Consider the following 23,089-nt stretch of genomic DNA (forward strand, 5'->3'; position numbering starts at 1 on the left):
TTGAATAAATTGGATTACATCATGCTTGTGTGGGAGAGAGACACGCTCCGCTGTAGCATATGGACAAGTATGTCCTTAGGCTTTACTCATAGTATTCATGGCGAAGTTTCTTCTTCGTTAAATTGTTATATGGTTGGAATTGGAAAATGATACATGTAGTAAATTGCTATAATGTCTTGGGTAATGTGATACTTGGCAATTGTTGTGCTCATGTTTAAGCTCTTGCATCATATGCTTTGCACCCATTAATGAAGAAATACATAGAGCATGCTAAAATTTGGTTTGCATATTTGGTCTCTCTAAGGTCTAGATAATTTCTAGTATTGAGTTTGAACAACAAGGAAGACGGTGTAGAGTCTTATAATGTTTTCAATATGTCTTTTATGTGAGTTTTGCTGCACCGATTCATCCTTGTGTTTGTTTCAAATAGCCTTGCTAGCCTAAACCTTGTATCGAGAGGGAATACTTCTCATGCATCCAAAATACTTGATCCAACCACTATGCCATTTGTGTCCACCATACCTACCTACTACATGGTATTTCTCCGCCATTCCAAAGTAAATTGCTTGAGTGCTACCTTTAAATTTCCATTCTTCACCTTTACAATATATAGCTCATGGGACAAATAGCTTAAAAACTATTGTGGTATTGAATATGTACTTATGCACTTTATCTCTTATTAAGTTGCTTGTTGTGCGATAACCATGTTCACTGGGGACGCCATCAATTACTCTTTGTTGAATTTCATGTGAGTTGCTATGCATGTTCGTCTTGCCTGAAGTAAGAGCGATCTACCACCTTATGGTTAGAGCATGCATATTGTTAGAGAAGAATATTGGGCCGCTAACTAAAGCCATGATCCATGGTGGAAGTTTCAGTTTTGGACAATATCCTCAATCTCATATGAGAAAATTAATTGTTGTTACATGCTTATGCATAAAAGAGGAGTCCATTATCTGTTGTCTATGTTGTCCCGGTATGGATGTCTAAGTTGAGAATAATCAATAGCGAGAAATCCGATGCGAGCTTTCTCCTTAGACCTTTGTACAGGCGGCATAGAGGTACCCCTTTGTGACACTTGGTTAAAACATGTGCATTGCGATGATCCCGGTAGTCCAAGCTAATTAGGACAAGGTGCGGGCACTATTAGTATACTATGCATGAGGCTTGCAACTTGTAAGATATAATTTACATGATACATATGCTTTATTACTACCGTTGACAAAATTGTTTCTTGTTTTCAAAATCAAAGCTCTAGCACAAATATAGCAATCGATGCTTTTCCTCTATGGAGGACCTTTCTTTTACTTTTATGTTGAGTCAGTTCACTATTTCTCTCCACCTCAAGAAGCAAACACTTGTGTGAACTGTGCATTAATTCTTACATACTTGCTTATTGCATTTGTTATATTGCTTTGCATTGACAATTATCCATGAGATATACATGTTACAAGTTGAAAGCAACCGCTGAAACTTAATCTTCCATTGTGTTGCTTCAATGCCTCTACTTTGAATTATTGCTTTATGAAATAACTCTTATGCAAGACTTATTGATGCTTGTCTTGAAGTACTATTCATGAAAAGTCTTTGCTATATGATTCACTTGTTTACTCATGTCATATGCATTGTCTTGGATTGCTGCATTCATTACATGTGTTTACAATAGTATGATCAAGTTTATGATGGCATGTCACTCCAGAAATTATCTTTGTTATCGTTTTACCTGCTCGGGACGAGCAGAACTAAGCTTGGGGATGCTGATACGTCTCCGACGTATCGATAATTTCTTATGTTCCATGCCACATTATTGATGTTATCTACATGTTTTATGCACACTTTATGTCATATTCGTGCATTTTCTGGAACTAACCTATTAACAAGATGCCGAAGTGCCAGTTCCTGTTTTCTGCTGTTTTTGGTTTCAGAAATCCTAGTAAAGAAATATTCTCGGAATCGGACGAAATCAACGCCGAAGATCTTAGAATCCCCGGAAGCATCCAGAACACACGAGAGAGGCCAGAGGGGGGCCACAGGGCCCCCAGATGATAGGGTGGCGCGGCCCACCCCCTGGCCGCGCGGCCCTATGGTGTCGTCGCCCCTTCGACCTTCTGACGCCGCCTCTTCGCCTATATAAAGGTCCCAGACCTAAAATCTCGATACGGAAAAGCCACGGTACGAGAAACCTTCCAGAGCCGCCGCCATCGCGAGGCCAAGATCTAGGGGACAGGAGTCTCTGTTCCGGCACGCCGCCGGGACGGGGAAGTGCCCCCGGAAGGCTCCTCCATCGACACCACCGCCATCTCCATCAACGCTGCTGTCTCCCATGAGGAGGGAGTAGTTCTCCATCGAGGCTCGGGGCTGTACCGGTAGCTATGTGGTTCATCTCTCTCCTATGTACTTCAATACAATAATCTCATGAGCTGCCTTACATGATTGAGATTCATATGATGATGCTTGTAATCTAGATGTCGTTATGCTAGTCAAGTGAGTTTTACTTATGTGATCTCCGGAGACTCCTTGTCCCACGTGTGTAAAGGTGACAGTGTGTGCACCGTGTGGGTCTCTTAGGCTATATTTCACAGAATACTTACTCATTGTTATGAAGAGCATAGTGAAGTGCTTATTTATATCTCTTTATGATTGCAATGTATTTGTATCACAATTTATCTATGTGCTACTCTAGCAATGTTATTAAAGTAGTTTTATTCCTCCTACACGATGTAATGGTGACAGTGTGTGCATCCGTGTTAGTACTTGGTTTATGCTATGATTATGATCTCTTGTAGATTATGAAGTTAATTATTGCTATGATAGTATTGATGTGTATTATTCCTCCTACATATGCATGAAGGTGACAGTGTGCATGCTATGTTAGTACTTGGTTTAGTCGAATTGATCTATCTTACACTCTAAGGTTATTTAAATATGAACATTGAATTGTGGAGCTTGTTAACTCCGGCATTGAGGGTTCGTGTAATCCTACGCAATGTGTTCATCATCCAACAAGAGTGTAGAGTATGCATTTATCTATTCTGTTATGTGATCAATGTTGAGAGTGTCCACTAGTGAAAGTGTAATCCCTAGGCCTTGTTCCTAAATACTGCTATCGCTGCTTGTTTACTGTTTTACTGCGTTACTACTGCTGCAATACTACCACCATCAACTACACGCCAGCAAGCTATTTTCTGGCACCGTTGCTACTGCTCATACTTATTTATACCACTTGTATTTCACTATCTCTTCGCCGAACTAGTGCACCTATTAGGTGTGTTGGGGACACAAGAGACTTCTTGCTTTGTGGTTGCAGGGTTGCATGAGAGGGATATCTTTGACCTCTTCCTCCCTGAGTTCGATAAACCTTGGGTGATCCACTTAAGGGAAAACTTGCAGCTGTTCTACAAACCTCTGCTCCTGGAGGCCCAACACTGTCTACAGGAAAAGGAGGGGGAAGTAGACATCAACCAGCTACTTGAGGGTAAAACTGAGCATATTGCACTAGCCAGTATTAGCACTCAAGGAGAAAACTGAGCACACAAAAAATACTAGTATAATACTCGAGGTTATACCTGAGTATATCTAAATTTCCAGGGTTAGACTCGAGGACGCGTGTTGCGGTGCAGAAATGGAAGACGTGCAATCGTGGACGCGTGTCGCATTGCAGAAGTCCAAGACGTGCAGACGTGCAGCGGTGGACGCGTAGGACGCGGGTCGCATTAACCACCCCTTGCCTTTATAGACGCCTCCTCCCACTATCTCTGTCACTCTCACTCGCCTACGCAACGCCGCCTCTCTCACGTCCCATCATCTTCTACAAAGCAAAAAACCCTCTCCCTCTCCCTCTCCTCTACCGGCGAGATGGACAAGGAGAATTCCAATCCCATCGTCCACGGCGCCGTTGGCTCCAAGCGCGACACCTCCCTCTTCGACGCCGTCCCCTCAACGGACGTCGTCGCCGCCTCCGCTGGTGCATCGGAGGCTGCTGCCGCCGGTGGCGGTCAGATCCCGCCGGGATTTGAACCCTACGAGCAGTTGCCGTACGTCCCGCCCCCGAACCCCTACGACACCTCCATGGAGGACCCATGGAACGAGGTAACTACGGTTTGCTTCCTTTTTTGTTCCCCATTCCTTTTTGAACCCTATTTTTGCTGGTGTAGATGGATCCGTGGATGGATGAGTATTGGGCTAATATTTGCGCCGATTTTATTCTATTTTGCTTTGATCCCTCCTTGATTTCGTTTAAGATTTGGGGTTCGGCCGTTCGGTTAATTTATGCAAGTAATAATGGGATCTCAATCAGTTAATTTATGCAAGTAATCATAGGATCTCAATCAGTTATTTTATGCACAAATCAAAAGATATCAACCGTTTAATTTTGCAAATAATCTGGAATGTGTTCAAGTTCAGATCTGGAATCTGTTTCTTTGCCTATGATGAATCGGTGGGCACAGATTTTTACAGGGAGGGTTCAGCGAACCATTTCTATGTACAAATCTGTTGTGCATGAGCTTTGGTTCGCTTACACCGTCCCTGTAGACATATAATCGTGTCCACTCTAACTGAGGCTGCCTCTGTTTTTCCTAACTTTGTTATCATGCACGTTAGTCATCGTTGCAACTCATTCACTAATAGTTCCCATTTGATATGGATCAGCTGTCTGGCAGCGACGTCGGCAGCGACGACGAGCACCATGACATCAAGACTCGCCAGGTGCTGCGGAGGCTGCAGGTCGGCAAGTACGTCTCCTACTTCGCCATCGACAAGGGTGTCTACAGGTGCCCCTTCTGCATTAGGAGGCTCGGCGGCACTGACTTCAACTGCCTCCTCACGCACGTCGAGAACATCGGCAACACCAACCCCAAGGTCGGCGCGTCGGTGAACCCCCACTCCTTTCGCGCCAAGCACTTGGCGCTCGGCATGCACCTCCGCAGCATACAGCGGGTGGAGATCTCCGACGGGCGCATGCCTCCGCTCAAGCCCAAGGCTCCCAAGGGGAGCAACAAGTGGAGGCAGAGGCAGATGGGGTAGGCGGAGTCCTGGACGTGTGCTGCTGCTGCCTCCTCCATTTTGTTGTTGGGATCCCTTTGTTGTTAGCTAGGGATCCCTCGTTGTTATGTTGTTAGTATAATGGTGCTGTGAAGAACCTCGAACCCTACTATGTTTGGCTGCTGAATGCAGCTTATTATCTAGGGAGGGATCCCTATTATCTATCCCTATTCTACTATATGACCTTGTGAATTTATCGTACATTCCCCGTAGATTTGCTTCTAGATTTAACTACATACATATGGACCAGATGGAGTACTAGATTGGGCTCCCTACTAGATTTGCTGCCATATTGGGCAAACAACGAGGGCCAAAAGGCACAAATAATAATTGAAGAAAGACAGAAATGCAAACTTCTCTAGATTTGATACTAATTAGGTGAAAAAAGGCAGAGAGAAGGAGGCAGAAAATGTACTCTTAAAAGGGAAATGCCAATGGCCGAGAGAGACAAAACCCAGCTCCTACTCACGTGCAACCAAACGCTATCTCATCGTGTCCCACGCGGTCCCTTTCTACCAGCCCCACGCGACGCGGGCCCACACGACGCGGCCCCACACGTCAGCACGGAACGGTCAACTTAACGGGAATCCTGCCGTCTGAGCTGCTTCTGCGGGTTTCACACAAGCACTTGGGGAAAACTGAGGAAAAACTAAGGAGCTGGGGAAAACTGAGCACAACTAAGGAACCGAGGGCACGAAAATAGAAATCCCTTCTTACTTTCATGTCAATTGCGTTTTGCAAGATTATCCTTAGTAAGGATAACCCACGACGAAGGTACCATGCGAAAACCTTTGTCCTCAATTGTATCTTTATCTTCCAAAATTTTCTAGTATTATCATTTATACAAAGAATTCACAGTGAATTTTCCATTCGCTGTTAGGCTCCAACTGAAAGGACACACATGCCGCCTAGAGGGGGGGGGGGGAGGGGTGAATAGGCGGTAAAAAACTTTTCCTAGATGGGTTTAACAAATATGGAATAAAACTAGTGTTTACTTGTCAAGTCAAAAACCTATAAACTATGGTTCACCTATGTGCACCAACAACTTATTCTAAACAAGATAAGAAACTATGTGATAGCAAGATATATATATATATATATATATATATATATATATATATATATATAACTTCAAGCACGGAGGCTATCATAAAGTAAAGTGCATAAGTAAAGAGCTAGGGTATAGAGATAACCGAGGTACGCGGGAGACGATGATTTATTCCGCAGTTCACACTCCTGCGAGTTTTAATCTCCGTTGGAGATGTGCGGTGTCTTAGTGCTCTCGAATGCCACAAGAGGCCTCACCTTGAGGTGTGTTTGCTCGATGCACAACAACACCACAAAGGCCTCACCCCAATATGCGGTAGTCACACCACACACCGAGCGCCACAAAGGCCTCACCTTATTCTCCGGTGACCCTCTCCACAAAGGCCTAGGTCACGGTTCCACTAAGGAATTTCCTTTGAGGCGGAAACCATGCCTTACACAAAGGTTGGGGCACACATCTATAACTTAATTGGAGGCTCCCAACAAATCACCACAAAGGCCTAAAAGCCGTTTAGGGTTCAAAAACCCCAAGAGTAACAAGATCCTCACTTTCACTTCCACAAATTCCCATGGAAAGGTGCTCCAATCCTTCACTCTCAAATTCCAACAAAGCTGGTAAAGCTATTGGGGGAATAAGAGAGGAAGAAAAAATGAAATCCACAAAGAACTCCAAGTTTCTCCAAGATCTAGATCTTGGTGCTTCCTCTCACAAAGAGAGGGATTTGATTGGTGACGATGTAGATCTAGATCTCCTCTATCTTTTGTCTCAAATGTATGAAAGATTCATTGGAGGGAGAGGGGATAGCAAGCTCAAAGAATGTCAACAATGAGGGCAAAAACGAGCTCAAAAGCCGTCCCTCTTCGGGCGGCAGTGCTAGCCTGCTGCCAGCAGCAGTGCTGGCGTTCATATGAAAACCTAGACACCCGATATGAAAACCTTAAGAACTTTTGCGTCCGGACTCCAACTTCGATGGTCTTGGGCTCGTTGAAATCACAACAAAGAGCTCTACAACAATATGCATATAAACATCATAGTACATAAATGTAGGATATAAACAAATTAATAAAGGTTTCACCTATCTATGAAAGACAAACTGGTAAAACCTCCAATATGGAAAATGCAACAACTTGAGTTAGGAAACTCGGATTTAGGTGAAACACATTTTGTTGTTAAAAGGATGACAAGATATATCCTCACAAAGAATGAAAAACTTAATAAAAAGTAGGGTAGATTTTTTTATGGATTTTAGAGTGATACCTCTCAATACGAGAAACCGAGAAAAACTCCAATATCAAAAACGCAACAAGTGATTCATGCGGAATCCATTTTCGATGAACCAGAGCTTGCTATGAAAATAACCACAAGGTCTAAATCACCACAAGGATAGGATCCAAATAAAAACCAATAATAATGATGCATGAATGCAAAGGTTTGAGCTCTCTCAGAACTATACGATCGAGTTACTCACTCGAGAGCCCTCTTGATAGTACAGCAACTAACCTATATACCGGTCTCCCAACAAAACCACGAGACCGGTAAGAAAGAAACCTTATCGAGAGAAAACCTTAACCTTGCATATTTCACTTGAGCTTGATGATGACGATCTTGACCGCAACAAGATGGAACACCTTTCTTGATTGTGCTTGCTTGATGAAGTCTTGCGGATTGCTCCCCATACACCACTATAGGAGAACTTATTCTTCCGGTGCGTCTTCACATATCCTTGATCACCATATGGATGGAAAGCTTTAAGCATATGACATCTTCGAGATATCTCATCTTGAACTTGCACACCATTTCTTATTTCTTCGTCTTGTTGATGTCTTGAAGATACACATGAGAGCTCACTCAATCTTCTTCTTCAAGACATACTTGACACTTGATATTCTTCATTTGATCCTTGTTGCAACCTTGAAGCCAACATATGGTTCAAGCACTGCCTATGGACAACTCCTATAAATATAACTCAACGCAAACATTACTCCATAGGGATTGTCATTAATTACCAAAATCATACATGGGAAATCCATGCACATTCACCAATGGAACTCATCTACCCCATGTGACATGGACGAAAGCCAACTGATGTAGCAATTCGTCCATGCCGTAAGACGGGGCCCATCAAGATCTCTCATGAACGTTACATTCCATCACCTTAGCTAAGGTATCACCCTTGTGATGCATAATCTATACCTAATAATAAAGGAGCTAACGTTTCCTTGGTTTCGTCCGTCTCTTTACGTTTTGGTCCATCACGAAGTGCGCTTTCGTCGTCCGCTGCACCGGTACAGCCCAACCTTTACCATTGATTCTAACTTGGCCACCTCAACCAATCGATCTACAACCGAGTACAACTCAAACAGGTTAGAGTTTCCAATTAACACGTCATTCTGATCTGTATAAGTAGCCACGCCGGCTACGTTGAGTCTGTTGGATCTCGTAGCGAGGAGTGGTCTAGCACGACACGGCTGCGGGGATCCAAGATCATCGCTGGAAATCACGGCCGCTCGCCGCGTACGTAAGTCTTTACCTAAGCCGCTCGCCGCGAGTAAGAGGAAAACTTCCCTTGCGCCGGCGCGTCTGGATTTGATGGTGGCACTCTACCGTGACCGGGCTGCCGGTACAAGGACTGAGAGGGACTGCTCCCGACTGCTGGCGCTGAAGCGTGGGAAGGGCGCCAAGCTGCGGGCAAGGTGTTGGAGAAGGATGCCGACAGTGTGGAGGTTTTCGCTCTCCTCCGGTGACGCACGAGGCAGGATGCCGTCCAGGTAAAGAGGAGGGGCGTGTGATCCATGCTTCGTACTCCCGGCCGCGCATGGCCGTTCACCCGTTCCGATCCATCTACTCCTCCTTGACCCCACCGACGGTGTGATACTATGGGACGGCCACTACTCGCTCGCGCCAGGAGACGCGGCTCTGGCGCCGCTCGCCCACTACGATGGTGTACAACGCCAGACGCCACCTCTTGCCTCCGGACGTGTGGTTCTTTTTTTTGCGGGGGACAGGCAAACTGGTTCGTGTTGTTCTTTCGTCAGCTCACGGTGGCCATGCACGCGCTCGGGGCATGCACGTGCCGGAACTTGGTCCAAGTCCAGTGTTTCGAGCGGGCACTGGTGGAAAAACAGGCTTCGGGTGAGCCCCATAAGTCGCGATGCTGCAGGATCCGCGACAAATGGTACCTTTAGTCGCGGTTCGGGAGGAGAACCGCGACCAAAGGCCTGGGCCCAGGGCGCACGGTGGCCAGCTGGTGCACGTGGTGGGCTTTAGTCGCGGTTGGCCAGCCCAACCGCGACTAAAGGTGCCCGAAGGCCTTTAGTCGCGGTTGGCCAGGCCAACCGGGACTAAAGGCCCTCCCCTATATATAACAATCCAGCAGCCAACACTTAGCCATTTGGTGCCATTCTCTTCACAAGCTCACAAGTGGGTGTTAGGTTTGCTTTTGGTTCCTCTTATGCACATAAGGTGTTTGATGAAATGCCCCAAGAGCATGAAACAAACATGATATGAAGTGTTGGAGCCACACTTGAGCTTTCTCATTTATTTTTTCCTCCTCGATCGCGGTTAGCAACTTGAACCTTTGATGTGTCGTTGATAAAATGTGCATGTGTGTGTAGTTCATTGTTTAATTTATATTGTTTGTAGCTAGTTAGTTTAACAAATGCATGATGGTTAATTATATATTTTATATTATAATAATGCAGATGAATCGACAATGGATGTACGGTAACCGACTCTCCGGCGAGTTCAGTGCGGGTTTGAAAGATTTCCTCGTAGTGGCTAATGCGAACAAGCAGGAGGGTTTTGTTATCTGTCCATGTGTTAAATGTAAGAATCAGAAGGGTTACTCTTCCTCAAGAGATGTTCACATGCACCTGCTTCGGCACGGTTTCATGCCAAGCTATAATTGTTGGACCAAGCATGGAGAAAGAGGGGTTATAATGGAAGAAGATGAAGAAGGGGATGATTTCATCGATGAAAGCTATCTTGCTCATTTCGGTGATACTTTCATGGAGGATGCTGAAGGTGAAGGGGAAGGTGAAGGGGAAGGTGAAGAAGAGGCACGTGATGATCCCGTTGATGATCTTGGTCGGACCATTGCTGATGCACGGAGACGCTGCGAAACTGAAAAAGAGAGGGAGAAATTGGATCGCATGTTAGAGGATCACAGGAAGGCGCTGTACCCCAGATGCGATGATGGTCTGAAAAAGCTGGGCTGCACACTGGATTTGCTGAGATGGAAGGCACGGGCAGGTGTAGCTGACTCGGCATTTGAAAACTTGCTGAAAATGTTGAAGAATATGTTTCCAAAGAATAACGAGTTGCCCGCCACTACGTACGAAGCAAAGAAGGTTGTCTGCCCTCTAGGTTTAGAGGTTCTGAAGATACATGCATGCATCAACGACTGCATCCTCTACCGCGGTGAATACGAGAATTTGAATGAATGCCCGGTATGCACTGCATTGCGTTATAAGATCGGAGGCGATGACCCTGGTGACGATGTTGAGGGCCAAAAACCCAGGAAGAGGGTTCCCGCCAAGGTGATGTGGTATGCTCCTATAATACCACGGTTGAAACGTCTGTTCAGGAACAAAGAGCATGCCAAGTTGTTGCGATGGCACAAAGAGGACCGTAAGTCGGACGGGGAGTTGAGACACCCCGCAGATGGAACGCAATGGAGAAAGATCGACAGAGAGTTCAAAGATTTTGCAGCTGACGCAAGGAACATAAGATTTGGTCTAAGTACGGATGGCATGAATCCTTTTGGCGAGCAGAGCTCCAGCCATAGTACCTGGCCCGTGACTCTATGCATCTACAACCTTCCTCCTTGGTTGTGCATGAAGCGGAAGTTCATTATGATGCCGAGTGCTCATCCAAGGTCCGAAGCAACCCGGCAACGACATCGATGTGTACCTAAGGCCATTAGTTGATGAACTTTTACAGCTGTGGGGCAGACCTGGTGTCCGTGTGTGGGATGAGCACAAAGAAGAGGAATTTGACCTACGAGCGTTGCTTTTCGTAACCATCAACGATTGGCCTGCTCTTAGTAACCTTTCGGGACTGTCAAATAAGGGATACAATGCATGCACGCACTGCTTACATGAGACTGAAAGTGTACATTTGCCAAATTGTAAGAAGAACGTGTACCTTGGGCATCGTCGATTTCTTCCGAAAGGTCATCCAGTAAGAAAGAAAGGCAAGCATTACAACGGCAAGGCAGATCACCGGCCGAAGCCTGCGGAACACACTGGTGCTGAGGTATTTGATATGGTCAAGGGTTTGAAAGTCATCTTTGGAAAGGGTCCTGGCGGACAATCAGTTCCGAAGGGAGCTGACGGGCACGTAGCCATGTGGAAGAAGAAATCTATATTCTGGGAGCTAGAATATTGGAAAGTCCTAGAAGTCCGCTCTGCAATCGACGTGATGCACGTTACGAAGAATATTTGCGTGAACATCCTAAGCTTCTTGGGCGTGTATGGGAAGTCAAATGATACAAAGGAAGCACGGCAGGACCAGCAAAGTTTGAAAGACCCTGATGACCGGCATCCGGAACGGTTTCAAGGTCGTGCCAGCTACGCTCTGACCAAAGAAGAGAAGGTCATCTTTTTTGAATGCCTGAGCAGTATGAAGGTCCCGTCAGGATTCTCGTCCAATATAAAGGGAATAATAAACATGGCGGAGAAAAAGTTCCAAAACCTGAAGTCTCACGACTGCCACGTGATTATGACGCAATTGCTTCCGATTGCTTTGAGGGGGCTCCTGCCGGAAAATGTTCGACTGCCCATTGTGAAGCTATGTGCATTCCTCAATGCAATCTCTCAGAAGGTAATCAATCCAGAAGTTCTACCACAGTTACAGAACGATGTGATCCAATGTCTTGTCAGTTTCGAGTTGGTGTTCCCGCCATCCTTCTTCAATATTATGACGCACCTCCTGGTTCACCTAGTCGATGAGATTTCCATTCTCGGTCCTGTATTTCTACACAATATGTTCCCCTTCGAGAGGTTCATGGGAGTATTAAAGAAATATGTTCGTAACCGTGCTAGGCCAGAAGGAAGCATCGCCAAGGGCTATGGAAATGAGGAGGTAATTGAGTTTTGTGTTGACTTTGTTCCTGACCTTAAGCCGATTGGTCTTCCTCAATCGCGGCACGAGGGGAGACTAAGTGGAAAAGGCACGATCGGAAGGAAATCAATGATATGTATGGACGGCCATTCTCTGACTGAAGCACACCACACAGTTCTGACCAATTCCAGCTTGGTTGCTCCGTACTTTGAGAAACACAAGAATATTTTACGCTCGGACAACCCTGGGAAGCCTGAATCCTGGATTAGGAAGGCCCACATGGAGACTTTCGGCAGTTGGTTGAGAAAACATTTAATGAGTGACAATAAGGTTGTAGATCAGCTGTACATGTTGGCCAAGACACCATCTTCGACTATAACGACTTTCCAAGGGTACGAGATAAATGGGAATACATTTTACACGATCGCCCAAGATAAAAAGAGCACCAACCAAAACAGTGGTGTCCGCTTTGATGCAGCAACCGAGAATGGGCAAAAGGTCACATATTATGGTTACATAGAGGAGATATGGGAACTTGACTATGGACCCTCCTTTAGGGTCCCTTTGTTCCGGTGCAAGTGGTTCAAGCTAACAGGAGGTGGGGTAAAGGTGGACCAGCAATACGGAATGACAATGGTGGATTTCAACAATCTTGGTTACCTTGACGAACCATTCGTCCTAGCGAAAGATGTCGCTCAGGTTTTCTATGTGAAGGACATGAGTAGCAAACCGAGGAAACGGAAAGATAAGAAAACGATCAGTACATCATGCGATGATCCAAAGCACCACATTGTTCTTTCAGGGAAAAGAAACATCGTGGGAGTGGAGGACAAGACAGACATGTCAGAAGATTATAATATGTTTGCTGAAATTCCGCCCTTCAAAGTGAACACCGACCCAAGCATTAAGTTAAATGATGAGGATGCTCCATGGATACGGCACAATCGTAAGCAAGCAGGGACACAAGGGAAGAAATGATGTGTAATAATTTATTGTACCAAACTTTGTTGAATGAATCATGTGAATTATATTACCCGTGATGTGTTTGGTGTCCATTTTCGAATGATTCAATTGACTCGAGATACCACTGATGATACATGAAATTTGGAGAAGGCGTCCCAAGTATGCTGGTTATCGGGATGCCAGCGGGGATTCATCCGCTGCTCCGGCGTGAGGTCGAGGTAGTAGTGGTTCGTGATGGCCGCCCGGCGCGCAGTACCCTGAGGGACGGGAGGGACCGGCACGCCGCCGGCGCTTAGGCTCCAGCCGGCAGGGACGCGGTAGCCCGGAGGGCAAGGGTAGTTCGAGGCGCAAAGCTCCTCCACCTGCTGGTAGGTTAGAGTGGGTGCGGTGGAAGCCATGATAGAGTGATGAGAGATTGTAGAGATGTGATGCTGGCCAAGCCGGGCTACCTATATGTAGTGACAAATGGCGGGAAAAATGGGAGCGGGAAGACAGGAGGCGGGAAGAAAGAGGCGGGGAGAAAGTGGCGGGAAGAAATTGGCGGGAAAAAAATTTGGCGGGAAGAAAGAGGCCGGAAGAAATTGGCGGGAAACAATTGGCGGGAAGAAATGGCGGGAAGAAATGGCGGGAAGACGAGGAGGGAAGAGGGGTCGGCGGAAAAAGGCGGGAAGAGGGGGCCAACGAACTTTTGAATTGAATTAGTTTTATTTTTATGAATTTATTGATGTATTATTTGTATTTTTAAAATTTTGAATTGAATTAGTTTTATTTTTCTTAATTTTTTGATATATTATTTGTATTTTTAAGAATTTGAATTGAATTAGTTTTACTTTTTGATTTTTTGATGTATAATTTGTATTTTTAACATTTTGAATTGAATTAGTTTTATTTTTCTGAATTTATTGATGTATTATTTGTATTTTTAAAATTTTGAATTGAATTAGTTTTATTTTTATGAATTTTTTGATATATTATATGTATTGTAAACATTTTTGAAATGAATTAGTTTTATTTTTCTTAATTTTTTGATATATAATTTGTATTTTTAACATTTTGAATTGAATTAGTTTTATTTTTCTGAATTTATTGATGTATTATTTGTATTTTTAAAATTTTGAATTGAATTAGTTTTATTTTTCTGAATTTATTGATGTATTATTTGTATTTTTAAAATTTTGAATTGAATTAGTTTTATTTTTCTTAATTTTTTGATATATAATTTGTATTTTTAACATTTTGAATTGAATTAGTTTTATTTTTATGAATTTTTTGATATATTATATGTACTCTCAACATTTTTGAAACGAAATAATTTCGAAAAAAGCCTTTAGTCGCGGTTGGCGAGGCCAACCGCGACTAAAGGTCAGTTTCCGCGGGAACCGAAAAGGTGCGAAAAAAGGCTTTAGTCGCGGTTGGGGTTACCAACCGCGACTAAAGGGTACCCTTTAGTCGCGGTTGGTAACCCCAACCGCGACTAAAGCCCCGACGGTATAAATACCGCGAGGGCGGACGGCGGTTCAGTCTTCATCTTCTCCGTCGATCTGTGAAGTTCTCTGCACGTCGCCGCCCTCGCTCGCCTGCTCCGTCGATCCGTCAGGCTGCCCCCGCGCCCTCTGCACGTCGCCGCCCTCGCCGGCCCGCCGCCATCAACGGCCGCAGCCGCCGCCGCCCTCGAGCGACCTCGCTGCCCCCGGCCCCGGCGCCCCGTACGTGTACGTCGTCGACTCGCCGCGCCGCTGCACACACGCCGCCCGCCGCCGCACACGCCGCCGCCTCTCGAACCGCCGCCGCCCACCGCCGCCTCTGCACGTCGCCGCCTCTCGAACGTCGCCGCCCACCGCCGCGCGGGAGAGAGAGATCGAGGGCGCGCGCGCGGGGCGTGCCGGCGCCCGGCCCGATCTCATTTTTTTTTTGTTTTTTTTTTGTTTTTGCTAACTAAAATTGTAAACTAAAATTGGACTTCAAAAGATTTTGGAAAAAAACTAAAAATTGACTTAAACGAATTAACTTGTTGTTAATTAAAATTGTAAACTAAAATTTGCCTAAAAAACTAAAATTTGACTAAAGTGGGCCGGTGAACCAAATTAACTTGTTGTTAATTAAAATTGTAAACTAAAATTTGCCTAAAAAGCTAAAATTTGACTAAAGTGGGCCGGTGAACCAAATAAACTTGTTGTTAATTAAAATGGTAAACTAAAATTTGACTAAAAAACTAAAATTTGACTAAAGTGGGCCGGTGAACCAAATAAACTTGTTGTTAATTAAAATTGTAAACTAAAATTTGACTAAAAAACTAAAATTTGACTAAAGTGGGCCGGTGAACCAAATAAACTTGTTGTTAATTAAAATTGTAAACTAAAATTTGACTAAAATACTAAGATTTGACTACTAAAGTGGGCCGGTGAACCAAATAAACTTGTTGTTTCATCACAATATGTAACTTGTTGTTTCATCACAATATGTAACTAAAGTGGGTGAACCAAATAAACATGTTTGATGAACCAACAAAAAACGAATTACATGTTAGAGGAGACGGGATCCCATGACACGAAAGAAGTCCGGTGGGTTGCATCATGCATATATAAGCTAACGACGGACTAGTCGGCCAATCCCACCACCGCACAGCCACAGCAAACAGGGATGGGGTAATGGGGATAGGAGAACACACGGCACCGCCACTGCGCTTTTGCCACCGCCGCCCTTTCGCCACCGCCACCGCGCGCCTACCTTCCGCCGCCCCCCTTTCGCCACCGCGACCCCGCATATACCGCGACACCCTCTCCCACCCTTTCCTCGCCCCCTCCTTTTGGCACCGCCCTTTCGCCACCGCCACCGCCCCCCTTCTTCACTTAATTAATTTGTTTTGACTACATGTTTTCAGGACTGACATATGGCGGACGATAGAGCTGACCCGATTCTGGACAACTATGATCCGGACGCTGAAGACCATATGTTCGGCATCATAAATGGCGATATTCCATTTGTGCCGACCGGAGAAGAAGAAGATGATATCTCTTCTTATCTGAACCTTGAGGGTGAAGATGAAGGGCATGGTCAGCAAGATGGTGCCGAAGAAACGTCGATAAACGACGATCTTCAGTTGGAAGTAGCAACCACCTCCGGCGCCGAGGTATATATATATATGTACATATTGAGCGTCTGATTTGAATAAATGTGTGTGTACTAACGCGCGCGACTCTCTTTCTTATTTTAGCCCTCGGCCGGATCGTCGAAAAAATCGAGTACGTCGTCAAAGCGTGGCGCAACCAAGACGATGAAAGCAGGAGAAACATGCACCATCGATGTTGTCGATGAAGCAACCGGCAGGCCGCTGGAGCCCAGCAAGAACGCCACCAAGTTTGTCAGCCAATGCGGAGCCGTTGTTAGAGACAACGTCTCGATCACCCGCCAGGAGTGGAATGAGCCAAAGAAGGCACGTGTTGGTTTCACTTTTGTCGATAAGAGAGAAAAAAAAGATTGCTTCAACAAGCTTATGGAACATTTCGTTCTACCTCCGGAATACCGCAAATACGATGAGGAGGGTAACAAGATTGCGGAAAACAAGGAGAGGCGCAAGCTAGTCAAACAGTTCGCTCTTTCTAGGATGGCCAACGCATTCCGGAAATACAAGCAAAATCTAGCCCATGACTTTGTCAACCAGGGCAAGACTCCGGATTTCATAGGACAATATGAGAAACTGCAACATGATTGGCCAGAATTTGTGAAGCAAAAGAAATCGGAGCAGTTCCTTGAACTATCGAGAAAAATAAGGAAAATGCGGCCAAGAAGGAGTACAATCATAAAATGGGGCCAGGAGGGTATCGCTTTTGGCAGCCTAAGTGGGAGAAGATGGAGAACGAGCTGAGGGCGCGAGGAATCCGTCCAGGTACGGAGGGATGGGACCCAAGGGCCAAAAGCTGGTGGTACGGGCATGGGGGATCGCTGAACCCGGAGACAGGGGAGTGTGTTTATCAGGGCAAAATAATTACACCCACCCAAAAGCTTATTGAGGCAATGAGGGAGGCTCAAGAGGGGAGGATCAGGTTCAACAGAGAGAACGACGCCCTGACAAAAGCCCTCGGGAATCCTGAACACGGAGGACGTATACGAGGCATGGGGCCCATTCCGTGGAAAATAGGGTTCCCCCAGAACGATGACCCGTACGGTTACAGAAGCCGTAAGAGAAAGATGGATCGGGATGCAGATGTTGTGGCGAAGTTGGTAACTGAAATGGATGTGATGAAGAAAACCGTGAGTGTACTAGTCGCCGAAAGAGATGCAGCTCGGGCGCAGCATGCTGAAGATCATCCAATGGATCTCGGAAGCCAGCAGAGAAGAAGCAGCGTGGCTTCCACGGAGGCCTCACCGGCTGGTGCACCGACGATAGAAATTACTGCACCGGAGCCTCTGGTGGTCGAAATTACTGCACCGGAGCCTCCTCGCTACCCCGTGGACGATATAAAGGAGATGAAAGCATGTCATCTGTATTATCCTATCGGGAACATGTCCATGAAGGTAGCCATCGGCAGTGCTTTACCACCTGGAGCACTCCACCACAACAACCCCATTCAAGATGGCTATGCTCGTGTGACGGTGGAGGAGATAGTCCAAGGGTTTGAGGACCTGGACATTGACATTGCTACACCTGAAGGGGTGAAAAGACTTGGAGATGTCAAGCGCCAGTTCATTCTATGGCAGAAGAAATTTATCAAGTTTCCAGGCGAGGCGCCAACAAGTCCACCCCCGTACGGTGGTGGTGGTGGCGGTGGCGGTGACGGTGGCGGTGGCGGTGGCGGTGACGGTGGCGGTGGCGGTGACGGTGGCGGTGGTGCTTCACCTAATACACCTCATTCACGTCAGCCCACGCCGCCGCCCCCCAGTCCTCGTCCGGCGGGTGATCAGACACCGGTACCGCCCCCCAATCCACCTCCGGCGAAGAAGCAGAAGCAGTCCTGGGTTATTAACCCGGACCCTTACGTACCTAAGAAAACAAAGGTACCGGAGGTATCACTGAAGCCTCTCCCCACGAGGCCTTGGGAAAGTAGTGCCGAGGAAGTCGAGGCGGGCGCGGCTGCTGATTTAGAGAAATGGAAGGCGAGCGTCAAGAGGAAAATAGAGGGCGAGCCCAAGCCAGTATATTCTGACAAGGAAAAGCAGTGGGCTAAGTCATTTTTGAACACACCGTCCCAAGCCGCGAAGAATCTGCCTGACGACTATTTACGTGAACTTCGTAGGCAAGCACTCGCGTTCAAGAACAGGAAAGAGTTGGCGGAGAAGAAAGCCGTGAAGGACGAGGCCGAGTCAAAATTAGAAAGGGGGAAAGAAGTTGCCCAGCTCGGGGAACAAAGTAAACAATCGATCGCCCCGCTCATAGTGCAAGCCGCCGATCCGGATGCCCCCGATATCATAGCAGCTGCGGCAGCACATGGATTGACTGTAACGAGTGCCAGAGAACAAGCGGCCGAGTTAGGTATCACTCTTCGTGCACTGCTAGGCCTTGATGAGGCGCCAATGAAGGACGTAGTATTTACATATGTGAAGAATGGCCCTCTCGTCGAGCCTGCGCAGGAAGGGGATCTACCTCGACAAATGCTAGGTCTGCTAAATTGGTACAAGGGTTACATAAAACATAAAAACGCCAAAGACTATATCTATGCGGAAGTTAGATATGAGCATCACTTCAAACATTACTGGGTACAAATTCCTCTGAGTGAATTGTTCCAGCTGTTCAATCTGCGCGACCTCGACAAATCTATCATCAGTTGCTACGTTCTGTAAGTGATTTATTAATTTCTACCCCATCTCGTTCATTGCCTGCACTGTCCTAACTATCTTGTTGTGTACGCTATTATGCAGAATGAAGAAGCGGGAAATGCGAATAAGGAACATCCATGATGTTGGGTTCATTGACCCACACATCGTTAATTCACATGTGTTAGAACACCACCCCGCCGACGTGGAGGATGACCTGTGGCGGTTTATTAGAAAACAGCAACAGAAAAGTGATATTCTATTTCCTTACCATTTTGGGTGAGTGTTTCTGTCTTGAGCACATTCTCTTTTGTTTACTCCATGCATGGTATGTGGCTAATCGATGAGTTATGCATGACTGTGCATGTATCGTGTCCGCAGGTTCCACTGGATTCTTATGGTAATTAAAGTTCAGACCTCCTCAGTTCTCGTCCACGACTCTCTGAATATGGATCCGGCGCTTTGGGGCGACATGAGAAAAATGATGCAAAAGTAATTATTTTCATTCATTTGCGCTCTATATCGATCGGCCTATTTCGTTCATCATTTCCTAATATCAAGTAACTAATTAATAACTCTCTTGTTTATTTAATTTTCTTTGCCTCGTAGGGTTTGGAGACGGTTCGTAGATACCAAGGTCGGTGAATTCAAAAAAGAGCTACATTTTAAAATGGCAGTGCGGACGACTGGGGATACTCAGCCACCGGGGACCAACCTATGTGGATACTATGTTTGTGAGAGGATCCGGAGATACTGCAATGAGCGGGACCAGACGTGTGAGAACAACATCCTGAGGAATAACCTCCGGAAGACGCTTAGTCCAGAAGCTCGCTTCCGACCACTTCAAGAGGAACTAGCTGGATGGTTGGCGAGGGAAGTCATCGATCCTAAAGGAGAACACTATTACGATGACGTAGAACTTTATATGCACCAGAATTTGTAACTAACTTGTTCAAAATTGTATATGGTCATCCGATATTGAATATATATTGTATATGGTCATCCGATATTGAATATATATTGTATATTCCTCTTGAATTCTTTTTGGTTCTAATTTCAAATTTGTTTGAAATTGTACATTCATATGCATGTATGTATACAGTACCGTAGAATATGTGAAACTCCTTCAAAATTAAAACCCAAAAGAAATAAAATAATACAAATTAAAAAGAAACCAGATTTAGGGGGAGGGGGGCTAAAACCCTAAACCCTGCGGAGGCCTTTAGTCGCGGTTGGCCTAAATATGTGAAACTCCTTCAGAATTAAAACCCAAAAGAAATAAAATAATACAAATTAAAAAGAAACCAGATTTAGGGGGAGGGGGACTAAAACCCTAAACCCTGCGGAGGCCTTTAGTCGCGGCTGGCCAGAAGAACCGCGACTAAAGGTCCTCCGCCCTGGCGCTCGCCTGCGGCCCACGTGGACGGGCCTTTAGTCGCGGTTCGTAAGGAACCGCGACTAAAGGGGGGGGCCTTTAGTCGCGCAGCTTTGGTCGCGGTTGCGCCACCGCGACTAATGGCAGTTGCCAACCGCGACCAAAGCCCTTTTTTCCACCAGTGGGGGGAAGCGCAGCTGCAAGAGGTGGGCAGCGACGTACGTCAAGTTTCCTGGCACAGGTAGCGGAAGCTGTACCGGGAGTCCGGGACAGGGGTCAGGGGAGCAGTATCAGCAGCAGTACTTCGAACCAGAACGAGGAGAACTCGACGCGGTGGCTATGCAAATCGAGGACGGGAGCCTATGTGCTGGATAATATAGTAATATTGACTTTGTATGATAGTTCGTATGGATCGGATAGAGTTTGCAACGTCTAAGCAGTGATCCTGTCTCACGGGCCAGTACTATATACAACTTGTGTCAGGACTGCCATACAGATACAAAGGTTAACGTATAATCAGGGCTATACAACCCATCTTATACTGAATGTGGAATTTGTTAAGCTATACAAGTCGCTGTCCACAGTGCTAATGTAGAGTTGACAGTTTTGAAAATTACGGTCTGGCCGTTTTAGCCTATCCAACTCCAACTGCAAACAAAGGTCTTACATGCGATACATCTGAGCATCAGAAATGCAGGGATACGTCTACCATACAAAGTTCTATCATTGAGAATGCTACAACTAATTCGGGACGATATGAAAAAAATATAAGCCAGTTCCAAAAGAAGGAATGCAAAAATATTGTTACAGATGATTTACTTGAGGTATTTTTACATTCATAATCTCTCTTTTGAGATATTAAAATCGCAAAAGATTTAGAGCCGTGCAATCACTCAATTGGATGGGTTTTCATAAGTTCAAATGGTTGACAAGAACAATGATTTTTTGGGAGCAAGGTATTACCAAACCATTTGTCCTCCCAAAACCTAATCTCAAAGCCATCCTTAATAGAGAAAGAGGCAAAAGGGAAGAAGTGCTTCTTCGTTGCCATCAAGCCAGCCCAAAAGTGAGTCCCTAGGTTTCCAAAAAACCTGAGAAATCGCACGTGAGCCAACATACTTTCTCATAAGTATTGTCTGCTAGACCTCGTCCTCGGTTAGCAGTTTTTCCAACCATTTACCCAATAAGGCCGTGTTCTTAACCTCAAGGTCATGAAAACCAAGCCCACCTTGGTATTTTGGCCGACAGACAACACTCCATTTGGTTAGCACATGTTTCTTTTTTCTCGCTATTCCCTTCTCAAAAAAAATCTTGATCGAAAATAATCTAACCGATGCAAGACTCCTTTAGACAGCTGGAAGAAGGATATCATATATAGTACCATGTTGGTTAATACTAAATTGATTAGAACCAACCTTCCACCTAGAGATAGCAATTTGCCTTTCCAACTGCTAAGGCGCTTCCGAAGCCGCTCCTCGACATGCTTCCACTCACCATTCGTAAGCCTCCGAAAATGGATCGGAATTCCTAGATAGCTAATAGGAAACTGGCCAATACGACAGCCAAAAACTCAGCATATAGGTTGGCGTCATCATTGGACTCACCGAAGCAAAAAAAATCACTTTTATGGAAGTTAATTTTCAATCCGGATAATTGCTCGAAAGCTAATAATATTAACTTCATATTTCTTGCTTTCTCAAGGTCATGTTCTATAAACAGAGTCGTATCATCGGCATACTGAAGAATGGAAAGTCCGCCATCAACAAGATGTGGGACCACCCCTTCAATTTTCCCATCGGCCTTAGCATGCTCTATAATAATAGCTAGCATATCAGCCACAATGTTAAATAACATGAGCGATAATGGGTGGCCTTGCTGTAAATCTTTCTTCGTCTGAAAGTAATTACAACTTCATCATTGACTTTGATTGCAACACTTCCTACGAAAATAAAGTTATGGATAAGAGATCGCCACTCAGTCAAGAAACCTTTCATCCTGAGTGTCTGCAGGAGGAAAGACCACTTAACTTTACCGTAAGTTTTTTCAAAGTCAATCTTTAATATTACGCCATTCATCTTCTTACGATGTAACTCATGAATGGTTTCATGCAAGGTGACAACTCCATCTAAAATATGTCTTCCTTGCATAAAAGTCATTTGAGTAGGACGTACTACCTAATCATCCACTGAATTAAGCCTTATGGTAGCAACTTTAGTAAAGATTTTAAAACAAACATTAAGGAGACATGTTGGCCAGTACTGTTGAATTCGTTCTGCTTCATTAACCTTAGGTAGCATAATGCTTTCACCGAAGTTGAGACGAAAAAGCTGAAGCTGGCTAGCATGGAGTGCACTGAAAAGTTCCACGAGGTCCGACTTTATAATACCCCAGAAGTTTTGATAGAACTCAGCAGGGAAGCCATGTGGACCAGGAGCTTTATTATGTTTCATTTGGAAAACCGCCTTCTTCACTTCCTCCTCCGAATAAGGGGCAGTGAGAAAAGTGTTTTCCTCCTGTTGCTCATGTCCTTCGATCGTGCCCTCATCTTGTACGAGAGAATGAATGAGTTTTTTTTTCTATGTTTGCCATTTGCAACACTATAGAAATATATCGTATTCGAATCCCCTTCCAACAAGAAATGAGCCTTTGATCGTTGGTATCATTTGAGTTCCTCATCGGGAAGTAGACCAGCCAGCTGCGCGTTTGATTGACTTTTAAGTTCAATTTCTTGCGCAGTTAACGGTCTCACTCAGCAATTGCCTCAGTAACATCAATAATCGATGAAAGGCTAAGTTTCTCATTTTTGAGCTGCTCAGACATGTGTCTAGCCCACCCATCGAGATATC

General features: G+C 45.3%; 1 protein-coding gene across 1 annotated transcript in view; it reads left to right on the forward strand.

The window, feature by feature from the left end:
- The window catches only part of LOC139835645 (uncharacterized), a 29,640-nt gene extending 9,626 nt beyond the window's left edge, over positions 1-20,014 (forward strand). The window contains exons 5-13 of the mRNA XM_071825504.1: positions 9,793-10,855; positions 10,968-11,491; positions 11,606-12,389; positions 12,516-13,100; positions 14,667-15,009; positions 17,647-18,891; positions 18,974-19,147; positions 19,250-19,360; positions 19,478-20,014. Of these exons, the coding sequence (XP_071681605.1) occupies positions 9,793-10,855; positions 10,968-11,491; positions 11,606-12,389; positions 12,516-13,100; positions 14,667-15,009; positions 17,647-18,891; positions 18,974-19,147; positions 19,250-19,360; positions 19,478-19,811 (5,163 nt within the window). The 3' untranslated portion in view covers positions 19,812-20,014. The remainder of the gene's footprint in view (positions 1-9,792; positions 10,856-10,967; positions 11,492-11,605; positions 12,390-12,515; positions 13,101-14,666; positions 15,010-17,646; positions 18,892-18,973; positions 19,148-19,249; positions 19,361-19,477) is intronic.
- The last annotated feature ends 3,075 nt before the right edge of the window (positions 20,015-23,089 follow it).

The sequence above is a fragment of the Lolium perenne genome, chromosome 2, assembly GCF_019359855.2.
Source record: "Lolium perenne isolate Kyuss_39 chromosome 2, Kyuss_2.0, whole genome shotgun sequence".
In the NCBI taxonomy this organism is placed as follows: Eukaryota; Viridiplantae; Streptophyta; class Magnoliopsida; order Poales; family Poaceae; genus Lolium; species Lolium perenne.